Consider the following 13,358-nt stretch of genomic DNA (forward strand, 5'->3'; position numbering starts at 1 on the left):
TACTGTAATTCTTCCTTTTTATTTTTGTCTAAAAAAATTATTATGTAGAAAGTAGATTTGACATTTCAATTAGCAGTAAAATCAAGTTAATTAAATCAAGAAATAAATTTATTAATAAAAATTTAGTTAAATGATACAAAATGATACAAAACACACAATATAAATTTTTTGAAATGTTTTACAAATAGTATTTCAATGTGAATAAATATTCTACACATAAAGCACAGCAATCTTCAAACTAAGATCAGAAATTGTGCGAATGATAAAAATAATTATTTTAATACTCAATCATCGATTTCGATTTCAAATAAACTGAGCGAAGAATATTGATAATTACTTTTTCTTTGGTTTCATGTGCTAAAAAAATTGTTGTTTTTATCAGTCTTTTCGAACACAGTCTTTTCGAAACATCGAAAATATACATTATATTTCGGCACTAAATAACTTCAGTTTTCAATACTGAGTTAAAAAATTCAATCATATATAAATCAATTCACACGTTCATTAAAATTCAAAATTCAATCTACTTATCTCGAAGTAAATAAGATAAATGGTTCACAACAGAAATAAAAAATAATTTACAATCAGTCAGAAGATTTATAAATTGTTAAAAATAATTAATTTTAAGCAATCAAATAAATTTTTGTAAAAAAATTAAAATCCAATGCAAATAGAAATCTTCGTATGTATATAAATAGCAAATTTATGTGTAAATAAAAAAAAAACCCATTTAATTATTAACAGATATCAAGAAATTCCATAACAGAGTAGAACAACATATTATTAACTAAATAGTTTAAGGCGTTGTTATGGAAATATTTCTATTCTCTGACATTAACTAAAGCAGTACCTCAATTTCAAAAAATGCATCTTCTGAAGCATATCTGATATCACAAGCACAAACAAGATCTACTCCTCCTCCACTGCATTTTCCATGGATGGCAGCAATAACAGGCTTCTGGCACTATAAAATAAATACGTTCATGATGATAAAATGTTTATTGAAAGTAATATAATAATATAAAAGTAAAATAATAAGATTCAAGAGAAAGATGCGCTAGCCAAGTGGCAGAGTCTATCGGGATCGGAGATTCGAAATTCAATTTCCTTGAAAATTCGTCATGTATGGGAATCTAGTCATATTAAATCAAATGTGGGATAAAACGTACTTTAAAATTTGGAAAAGAGAATGGAGTCTTATAACAACCATGTCAACGGACTATCTTTCAATATTATAAGGAATTGCGCCAAAGTAGTCCTCATGTAACTTCAAAACGGAACGTTAATCAATATACATTTAACTTCAATAGAGTATTGTAGCATACTTATTTTTTATGAACTGACAAACCAGTAAAAAGACTAATTTTAGTTAAATTATTTTTCAGATATAGGCATCAAAAGCTTTTATATTTGATATCAAAAGTTCAAAAAAACAAATGATTAAAAACTCTCATCCAGGTAAATCATCATATTGATTAAAACATCACTGTAAAACTTTTACTGGAGCATAAAAACAATCATATGTTTCACAAATACTATTAAGTATTATATATGATGAGAAAATTTAAAAAAATAAAGACTTCGTGAAAATATATTTACAATCGTAAAAAATCATGTCACTCAACCATTATTAGTAGGTATTATGAAAACATATTAATGTACAATACGGTAATCTCTCAGAGAAGATAAAAAAAATATTTTGGTATTTATAATAGGAAATTTCCCGCAGTATGCAACACTAATAAAGGATGATAAATATAATTATTTTAATTACAATTTATGAAAATATTGCTCCTAATAAGAGAATAGGAAAACGCATCTAATATGTCAATGATGTTTTATGCAAAAGCTATACAATATATGTTGAATCCGGTCAATCGAATGTAATCAACATTCATTATTTATTTTATAGACTTCCTTTCCCTATCTATAGACAATGCAAATTTTATGTATTATTATAGTATTTCTCAGCAAGGAAGGACTTTTTATACCATTTCAGATTAAAGGAAGAAACCTTACGATTGGGGGAGAGAAAATGGGTAATTATATCGGTTCTCTTATATTTGTGTGTTTTCAAACATAATTTACCTTTTCATGAAGTGAAATCTTCATCACTACTTTATTAAATCGTATGCTTAAATATATCGTATACAATAAGACACTCTATATATGTTTCTCATGTACACATTGTTTCACCACTATCTAGATTCCTTCACAGTCAATGTAATGATAAAACACTTCGTTTATACGACGTAGAGCCTCGGTTATAAATCATTTTTCCTTCTTTCTAAAATTCGCGTATGTGAAAATCCCATGACTGGAGTATTAGGAACAGACAATGGAAATGCCAACCCAGGATTACTTCACTGCACTAGTCTATCTTATATAGATATAATTCTTGAATTCCTATGTCCTTAAACATAAACGTTTTTTATCCCTGAATTTTTGTGCTGTTCAAGAACCACCAAGAACCATGGCACTTAATCTACTAGGGAAGAAAGAATTCTGAAAATCGCATCATTCTTCTTAGTGCCACAAAGATGATAACTAATGATAACACCTCTAATCATAGGGAAAACAAGGAAGTCAAAGTGTTTTAAAAACTTTAAAACATTGCCTTGAATTACGAAGTAAATTTAAAAAATATGAGTAACAGCTGACATTTTTACTGAGAAGTTTAAAAAAAGAAAAAATATTAAAAACAAAAGCATAAAAATTCGTTTTGTATGAATCAGTGTCATGTTAATCGTCAAGAGACGTATGTAATATGTTACAGTAGTTTTCTTTAGGCCAAAATGTGAGAGAAAACTATAAGAATTAGACCTATATATTATACATATATATTTAAAAATGCACTACATAAAGCCTCTACTTCAATATGCACTTCGAAGTAATTACAACAGGATATTCCACGGAAAGATAAAAATGCTAAAAAGAGGGCTTCAAGAAATAAATGGTATTTCCCTAGCATGAAATCAAATCAAATCTAAAATAATAAGGAATTGCTATATTACAGAAGGGTTTCCAAATTCAAAAAAAAAAAAAAAAGATGAATATGATATCAGCAATGAAAGTCACTTCGAAAGAACGAAATGAAATTATGATCATTATATGAAGACTAGAAACTCTTGAGAGCACTAATGTTTGAGGAGAATGTGAAACTATGATACAAATATCATGATTTCATAAATGATGAATTGATAGATGATAAATTGTTAGGTACTAATTTAAACATGATGAAGATTGAGAAGAATTTATTCCACTTTCCTTTAAAAACACAATGGACCCCAGTAAAAAATTCCGAACTTTTATTTGTCAAAACGCTAGTGAAAAAATATTCGGGGCAAATAAAGCACAGGCAGGTTGAGTTTAATATACTATTAGCCTAGTTGCCAAATAACTGAATTTGCAAATAAACCAAATTTTATAAATTATCATATATAAAGACTAAAAAGAGTATTTTTATTGATATTAAAATCATTATTAAATAAGTGCATAGTTATTACTTATAAATGCAGAATTATTTATTATAATATATAGGAATATTAAGAATCCCTTTCACTGCTTAATTTTATTTTCCACTTGAAAAGTCATCACATTAATTAAAAGCATATGTTTATAAATAAATTACTAACAGAGAATAATGGCTAATTTTTAAAGAATTTTATTACTTTAGCACAACTTTCCATGATGTACATTTTAAAAAAGAAAAAAACATAATTTCCTACATTTACTAAAATAATAATTAAACTAAAATAGTTAGTTGTCGATTAAGTTAAAAATTTGTTGAAACATGAAATTAAATACCAAAGTTATTAAAGAGTGAGTGAGATCTTGTTGTATCTAAATCTAAATATCTAAATTTGCCACCAGTCACATAAAATAATATAAAATAAGAAATGCATATTTAGCACTCAAATATGAAATAATATTACGTATTTGTGTATGTTATAAAACTATCTTTAAAATCTTTTTTTAAATTGTTGTTTTAAAATGAATTTGCATTAAACAAAATTGTTTTTTTTTTTAAAAAAAATTTCGATTATATGCCTTTTTATCTATATGTCATTTTATATTGATCATTTGAAAGATGTATAAAACAGTGCTTTGTAATATATAAATAAATCGCATGTGGATACAATTTCAAAAACTTACATTCTCAACTGCATTGAAAGATTCTTGATATTTAGCTATAAGTGAGAGAAGAAATTTCGCTTTTCTAGCTACATCACCTTTCCCGGCTACCTGAGAAGTTATATCCTGCATATCAGAATAATCTAAACCTAATAGGAAGAACAATATGCATTATATAAAATGTCATACTCTACACTGCACACTAGGCAACAAAATTTTCATTAAAAAAACACATATTATGTAAATAAAATAAAATAAAATCTTGAACAATGAGAAGAAACATTTCAGCTACCATGGTGAAATTTTTAATAAGCGCTGTTTAGTGTCCTCCATGAGCAACGCAAGGACTATGGAGGTTATATTAAAAATGAAACATTTTAGACTTATGTTATTATAACCAACCAAACTTTATTTACACAGTAATATTCTAATACCTTTTTTATGGTATAAATAAAAGGTTTCAATATAATGAATACTAGAATTACTAATCAATTTATTAACGTAATTACATTATGTTTTCACTTTAAGAAACTAAAAACAATTTTTAGTTTCTAAAAAGAGAGATGAGAAATTTGAAAATTTCCTATGATTATTTAATAATTATTTTTACTTTCAGCTTATTTTTATTTTTCACTAACTATTTTAATCTTAATAAATTAACTTTACTTAACCATTTTTATCTTTTAACTGCTTAAAAAAAGATATAATCGAACAATCATTTTGTTCATGAAAGACCTCTTTCCCTGAACAAAAAAAAAAAAAAAAAAAAAAAAAGTATTACATACAGATATTCAAATCCAACCATGTACTTTTATGATGCTGATGATCGGTTTATTACTTTTCAATTGTTTCTACATACTACATACAAAATTACTTTTGCTCCCAGAAAACTCTTATGATCTTATCATTTACTAAAACACATTCAATCAAACGCATAGCGGATGGGAGAAAGGGGGAAATGTAATGATCCCAGCACCAGTCTTAAGAGGCATAATGGAGAAAAAACTTTATAGTGTGTTTATGTTAGTTTTTTAAAACCACATACGGTGAGAGGCCGAAAAAGTATTACCATTCACTAGAGGTTACTTACATTTTTGCTAAACCAAGTTGCTAACTAGAGGAGAAAATATCAGATTATCCCCAAATGCCACTTAACATCCTAATGCTACTAGAATGTAAAATGCTACTAGAATTATGTAAGCAAATCAGTAAGATTATAACAATTAAGATAAAAAGAAATGAACCAGGTGGGCTCGTAAGATACGGTGCGGGTGGAATTCAGAAAATTCTTAAGTAATTCAATTAAAATACGTAAGCAAGTGGAAGTCATTTTGAAGAAACACTTCTAGTATACTTTTTAAATTTTTCTTTGAAATTTAAAAAAGTATTTATTATATAAATTTATCAAATAGTAACTTAATTCAAATTATATAAGCACTAATTTTTTTTAAAAAAATAAACAAAAATTAGACAATTACTTCACTTGTTTCATTTCAAATTATTTTTGTTTTTCCTCAAAAATGTAATATTTTGAACCCACATAGGCATGATAGTGCAGTTTAAAACATACATAAATTGAATTATATATAAATATGTGTTGAAAATACTGTCTCGGAAAATGAGTATAATCTGTAACTAAACTATATGAAAATTCTGTACAATCACAGCATAAGAAATTATCAGAAATGATATCATAAGATTTTACCTTATGACTGCAGAACATAATATACTCTTTTAAATCAGTTACTCACCAGCTGAAAAAAGTTGACCAGAACCAGATATAATAACAGCTCGACAGTATCTATCATCTCGGATTTTACGGAAGCAATCAAGCATCTCTCTGTAATATTAACAATAACAATAAAAATGTTAAAGTTTAATAATAACAATAAAAAGGTTAACAAAATGTTTCATATGAATCTAACAATTAACAAATATTTCTGTAACTTTATTACACAATACATTTAATTATAGAATTACAAGTATTATAACAAGAGGTGAAAGTTGTATGGATTCTTAAATATTTTTATGTAATTTTTTTAAAGACAAAAATAAAAAACATCCAAAATTTTTAACTTAAAAAAAAAAGAATAAACATGGAAGTACTCTTTAGAGACACTGACACATATGTGCAAATATTTTTGTTCAATTAAAATTATACCAGGCTAAAAAACAACAACAAAAACAAATTAAAATCAGTCAAAGAACTATTCATGACAGAATCTCTGAACAACCATAAAAGGAAACCTGGTCGTATAACAAACAACAAAGACAGCGTTTTATCCTACTTAATGACAACTGCTTTAAAAACATTGTAACATTATACTCATGCAAGAACGGCTCTAAGTAATTTGCCCACTGGGAAAGATAACAATTGTTTTTTAAATTCTAATGTCTTTTTAAAATCTATACAATGTATTTTTAAAATCCTATACTAATGTATTTTTTAAAATTAGAAACAATCTGTATTTTAAATATCGGATAAATTTCTTACTTGAAAAGAAAAGTTTTACTTCAAAATATTTATGTTTTACCTGCATGTATATCATAACAATATTATGCTGGGAAAAATTTTAAATTTCATATACATTTAAAAGTTTATTTTTAGTTTCATTAAGACCATTATGTAATGGTATTAATGAAACTAAAATAATATATTCAACATATCTATTTTATAATCATATGACTTACTATAAACAAAATTATCAATCTTGTACAAAAATTCAGTTTTGTGTCCATTTTATCCCCAAATTTTTTCACTTTTCTAATTAGTTTCAATGATTAGCAAAAGGTCCCTTCAGCTGGTGTGATTGCTAAGCCAGTATTAACTCCTGAAACATAGTGGATCATATTTGGATAAATTTCAATTTAGTAATAACTTTCCATTTCAGCAACAATAGCTACTGGAAAAGGCAAGTGTCGTGGGATCGTATCGCCTTCCATTCCAACATATTTCCTATGAGAGTGTTTGGGACACGGCCTGTGAACAAGGATGGTCTTTTAGACATTATCTTTAGGACTATAACCCAGTTTTTATCTCCCGTTGCCGCGACTACAAAAATTCAGATCATCCTCGATGCCTTTAAATTATCATTTTGCTTTCATTATAATTCAGCCAATTTATAAATCTAAAATCTTAGTTTTTTTAATAATTTAGTTGCAGCAAAAGGGAAAAAAAATCGTATTATTTAATTTTGTCAAGAGGAATCACATAAATATTTTGGCAGAACTATTTTATAAGCATAATCTTATTTGGAAACGAATTTTGAATACTTCGCAATTTACGTAGACACCCTTTTATTTTCAGCAATTACAACCGTTTTTGAACACCCTGTACACTTAAGTACATCCTTATATTCGTTAATGCTTTAGCAAATAATTAGTTCCAATATTTAAATTCCACTTATAATAAATGGAACTATATATCTTTAAAATCATTGTATATCTACTTCCTTTTCAGTAGAAATACTTTCAAGAACTATCAGAATCACTTAGATATGAAAACTAAATTCAGAATTGAGATTTGACAATTTTGGACACCCAAAAGTAGTTTAAATTTCGCGAAGTTGAATTTCTCTAAAAACTCTTAGTTGAATTTGTTCAACTTAGGTAAGTAAAGATTAACTTAATTCATAAGATAATTCCGAAATTATTTTTATAGTTAAAAAAAATGGCAACTCTATTCTTTTGTGGAAGCTTATGTCATTGAATGGCTATCAATTCAATGCACAGATTTGTGCAAAGTTTCAAAAATATTTGTTATCTTTAATTCTTTATAAAAATAATCAATTCTCTTTTATTGAATATATATATATATATATATATATATATATATATATATATTCTCAAACGATTGGTGCTAACATTTCCGCTCTAACAAGTAAATGGTTTTATTCGTCAACCAGGCGGATTTTGTAAAAATTGATGAGAATGACGGAGAAGTACATGAGAATCAATTTACGTCTGGTTATCAGAAGATGCCGCATGATATCTGTGGTTAATAATCAATATCTGAACAAAGAAAGAAAATTAACATCTGAATATCAAAAGACGACAGATGAAGTTTTCGATTAATAATGCGTTAATTGCTTAATTAATAGCTTTACTTCAAATTAGTTCTTAAAATATAAGAGTGAATAATATATCAAATAAATGGTACATTAAGTTAATGTATACCATTTTTCATGTTTATTATTACAGAATATAATATATCTACTTATTATAAATAAAGTATAATGTTGTATTTGAAAATATGTTTGCTTCACCTATATTATGAAAATACAAAACATCTATTTACGATACACGTGATTTTTAAAAATATCAAATTGATGAAAAGCGATTCGCATTTTTGTAATTTCAAGCTCGACAAAGATCGAATTAAATATTTTAGAAAAAAAAATTTCTGGTGCAGAAGATGTTTTATTAACTAAATCCCATAAAAACGGCATTTATTTTTATGCAAACGATCAAGATTTTTTAGATATATAAAAAACAACTCCTAGGATTTACGTTGGCAAAGTATAAGAAAGCTACATCAATGAAGATACTACTCAAGATGAAATATTGCAGGAGAGAAAAGGATTGTTCACTACAGAGCAATGGAATGCTAATTAGCATAATGTGTCACAAACTACATTTCAGATAAAAGCTACTATCAAAATATTATATATTTTAAAAATTTTGAATTCCTGCGCCATGAAACTTGTATGGTAAGACAAGCAATAAAAATTTTAGAATGGTTTTAAGCTTTTTGCTTTAGAAAGGCATGAATTTATATTCGTATAATTTTCATCTAAAAAATAGAAAATAAACATCTTTAAAAAACGCTATTAAAGTATTAAATGAAAGTAAACAATAATTAAGACAATAGTTAATGCAAAATAAATCATCTACTCACCGCCAAAACATTTTATTCATCGCATTGTAGCATTCAGGTCGGTTGAGTTCCACATGCAAAATATGATCATCGGGAGCCGTAACAGTAAGTGTTTCAAAATCGTAAGTCGCAGTATATGCAGCTGAATCAGATGAAGAAAATCGAATCAATGATGGAAAATTTGGTTTCGGAACACACTGTCGAGGAGCTGATAAACTTCGACCTAGCATTTGAAAAAAAAAAAAAAAAAAAATTAATAATTATTTAAAGTAAGAATAGAAATGAATACACAAGGCACGGTTATTTAAAAGATTCTGTTAAAGCTATAAAAACTTGAATTATAGTGTTTACCCTTTCATATTGAAATTAATTACTGTACAATTTTTTTAAATATATATATATATATATATATATATATATATATATATATGTTACAATTATCTCTTTACATGCAAGCATATGACATGCATTTTATGCCTATATTAGGTTAAGGCATGTTTGTTTTCTTATACCATTATATACAAGAAATTACATGAAGAGTGTTGAATAAATGCAAAAAATAAAATGTATTTATATAAAATTCGTTTTTCAGATCAGGATAATGAATTACCGTCGTATTGATAAATGCTCTTGAAGAAAGTGTTATTCTCATCAAATAATCACGCTCAAAATCATTATTACGAACCTCAAAGTCTGTTGCGTAACATTAAATGGAGAGGTGATTCAAGTAATAAAATATTCCAGTCAATGAAAATCGGAATCTGCAGCGAATTTCTCAATATTATAAGAGAACTTTCTACAATGTAGTACATACAAGCAAACAAAAACCAGTGTATGCGAATAAGCAAAGACCGAAGGAATATGAGATAAATCGTGAAACCCGAGATCAGTGAGCAGTAATGATATGTAAATCTGGAAATGTACCGCAACAGTGACTTTTCACCACCGACTGGTAAAAAGAGATGATAATACTTGATCTAGAATACGCCATAAAACTGCAGACAATTCAAGATTCTTGGGTTTGACAGTCTGGAAAAATAGCCACCAAAGATGAAATGGCAGCTAAAATACGATATCATTCCAGAAGAATCATCAGCATGCTAAGCGGTTGGTGTCGCTAATTTCTTTCAAAACAAGAAACAATTGATGTTATTTGTTAACATTCGGCGAGGTCCTTTGCCAAGAGATATATAGCTTTTAATTTTTTAGCATTTTATCTCGATGATGTCCTCGAATCATAGCAGCCTAAAAGCAAAATAAACTCTACATGGTAAAAGACACTGACACTGGATTGTGTTCAACTAATGGCGTATATCATCAGTTGAATTTAATTGTTATATTCCATTAATGCATGTTCTAGCGTCACTAAAATGCACGAAGTGGTGTATTATCTGAACTACTTTCTGTTTTTAGATGTTTTCTTGTGAATGACATGTTTACATTTTGTGAATAATATTGGAACACTATTGCAAGTCGACATTCAGATAAAGATAGAAAGTCATACCTATGTGAATAATAGATGACAGTATCGTCACTTATGCGAATTTTACAGTTTCCACTTATTCTTTTGAAATATATAATTTTATTCTAACATAAAACTTGCGTAATTCATATGGCTTGCATTCGCTATGTAAGCAGAATAGCTTGTACTGAGTAGGCGCAATGAAAACAGTTTCTAATGAATACAAAACATTTACTATTTAATTGTTAAGAAACTTTCACTAAATTATTATTTATGCTGCATGCGATTTGTCGGTAAAATTATTCAATAATTTGGATTTCCATATTGTGCTAAGTATTTAGGAATTTCAGTTTTATTTAAGACAATTATTTAGGAGCCAGTACCTAACGCTGCGAAGGTTGCATAATTTCTAGCCAAAATTTTGAATTTTTTATTTCAAACCCTACCAAAGCTTCTTCATTTGTTAATTTATTAATCAAATTAATTTTAACTAATAATTACACTATTTTCTTAAGACAATCTTAATCTAAAAAATATTCCATTATTCCATTACTAGAATAAAATGGCCCTTTAAAAGGGTTAATATGAATGATATATTTTCCGTTTCAACCGGATATTTCAAACTAAATGAATTAAAAATGAAAAATAAATAATAAATGTATATCTAATTTTCGCTAGCGTTATGCAGGTGACTTAAATTTATTTTAAAGCTTAAAGATTAATTAGATATTTCATAGTTTTAGTCTAGTTACAAGTGGCGTAGAGTAAAAAGAGTTCAATGGATGAGCTTGAAAAACAGTCAAGGCAGATAGGTCAATGATGCTAAAATAATTCATAAGGATGAGCCACTTGCCGCTGAACAAATAGAGGAAGGCTTAAATAGAGATGAAAAGAGTTTCGATATAGCCTGTAACGCAACTACAAAGCAATGATTTCCAAAGAAGCCAGTGGTGTAGGGAGGGTGAATAGCGCTCGAGGCACAATAGAAATTTTTTGCCTCTAGTCGTCATCAGTAGCTTTTCTAGTACAAAGGCCGCCTGGGACATTCTTTCGCCTTTTCTTTTCTTTAAATATTGATGTTAACGTTCTAATGCTCTGTCTCCTAGGCGCCCCTGAAGATCGGACGCGGGGTATCTGCATTCCTCTTTTCCCTGATCGCTACGCCACTGAAAGAGGCAACTTAAAATCATCATTTTTTAAGCAAACATTTTTTATCTTTAGAAAAATATTTTATTGCTGTTTTATTTATTTTTTTAGATAAGCTAACGCGATTTGTTTGTTAGTTATTAACGTCTCTTTTTAAATAAATCTGGCTAGAAAAGTTTTCCTTTTTTCCCTTCCGCTATCATTTAATATCGAGTGTCTCTTTTAATGTTTGATAACTTAGTTTCTGCTGTATTATTTAAACTCTTTATTCTTAAGATGCTAAAGAGAACTAAGGACAAAATAATACACTTTTCTACGCATTTCTTACTAATATATTTATCTCTAATTTAAATACACAGAAAACATTTTCTTTAAAGTAATTATCATGTCATAGCATTGAAATAAAAGGCGAGACATCGAACTAGCAGGAACTACAAATTAATGAAAGCAAGAGATTGACGAAAGGTATTTTATTTTGTTTACATATATACCTGCACAAATGTTTAACAAACAGAATAATGAAAACAGCTATCTAGACAGTAAACTGAAATAATCATGCCGAAATCATTGAAACAACCTATATTTCTAAGTGTATCCAATAATATAAACAGAAAAATGAAACATTCTAATACTATTTAAGATATGTCAAAATTATGCAATTTTTAAAAAAGCACGACTCATTTCTTAAAACGTCAAATAAGAAAGAATACCCCATTCTAAAATCAAAATATTTCAAACATCAAAATATTCTTTATATGTTTTTCACAATATACATTTCACATATATAACATATTTTCCATTTGTAATAAAAAGAGATTCTATATGAATGAGTAAACTTATGAGGTATTCATTTCCTGAAAATCGACTTGGGAAATTGAATACGTTATTTAAATGAGGTGAACAACTACAAATGACTCAATAAATGGTTTCTAAATCTTGAAACAATCATTTAGATCTAATTCTCACAAAATATTTTAATAAATAAAATAATTGAATAAAAGTGTGGTAGTGGGAGGGGTGACAGAGACATACGATTGTCGGTTGAACAAAGTTTACGGTGCTGCATTTAATAAATGGAATTCAATTAAAGTTTGATGTATTGATACGTATAACCTTAAAATAATATTCGAATTAGATAAGAATCCAAGTTGACCAAAAATTCACAGTAATGAGTTTAAACATCTTCGTTTTAGAAATAGTAGGAGAAAATAAAATATTTTATTCATATCATTTTGAATAAATCTTATATTTTTATTAGTTAAATAAATATATATCTTTCAAATTTTACTAAGAACATGATGTAACTTTAATCAGCTACTTTATTTCATAATAAAAAATATTTAAAATAACTTCTCAGACAATCAGACTTTAATCAGAAAAAAATATAAATTCAATTATACTAAAATATCTTACATTCAGGTTTGGTTTACTTATATAAACGTCCCGTTTTAAAGCAACTCTAGGGCAATTTTGAGACAGACCTCGTAATTTTGAATCAAGGTCAGATGACGAGAAGGACGCCTGAGCTGGCATTAAATTTGCCATTTTCATTAAATTCAAATTATTTCTGAATAGTAACAACCCTTTTTTAATTCAAAAAATCACACGACTGAGCATTTCCCTCGTTTAATAAATCACAGAAAACTGAAAATCCTCTAAAAATAACTTATTTAATATTCTTTCAGATAACAAGATTCATATCTCTCTTGGAACATATTCTGAAGTTAAATCAAAACGCTA

The 13,358-nt window shown here is 27.4% G+C and overlaps 1 protein-coding gene across 1 annotated transcript in view; it reads right to left on the reverse strand.

The window, feature by feature from the left end:
* The window catches only part of LOC129958738 (delta(3,5)-Delta(2,4)-dienoyl-CoA isomerase, mitochondrial-like), an 82,952-nt gene that overhangs the window by 10,472 nt on the left and 59,122 nt on the right, over positions 1 to 13,358 (reverse strand). The window contains exons 2-5 of the mRNA XM_056071394.1: positions 9,032 to 9,233; positions 5,886 to 5,974; positions 4,156 to 4,283; positions 851 to 964 (exon numbers count right to left, since the gene is read on the reverse strand). Coding sequence (XP_055927369.1) covers positions 851 to 964; positions 4,156 to 4,283; positions 5,886 to 5,974; positions 9,032 to 9,233 — 533 coding nt within the window. The remainder of the gene's footprint in view (positions 1 to 850; positions 965 to 4,155; positions 4,284 to 5,885; positions 5,975 to 9,031; positions 9,234 to 13,358) is intronic.

Source organism: Argiope bruennichi, chromosome X1 (genome assembly GCF_947563725.1).
Source record: "Argiope bruennichi chromosome X1, qqArgBrue1.1, whole genome shotgun sequence".
Taxonomy (NCBI): domain Eukaryota; kingdom Metazoa; phylum Arthropoda; class Arachnida; order Araneae; family Araneidae; genus Argiope; species Argiope bruennichi.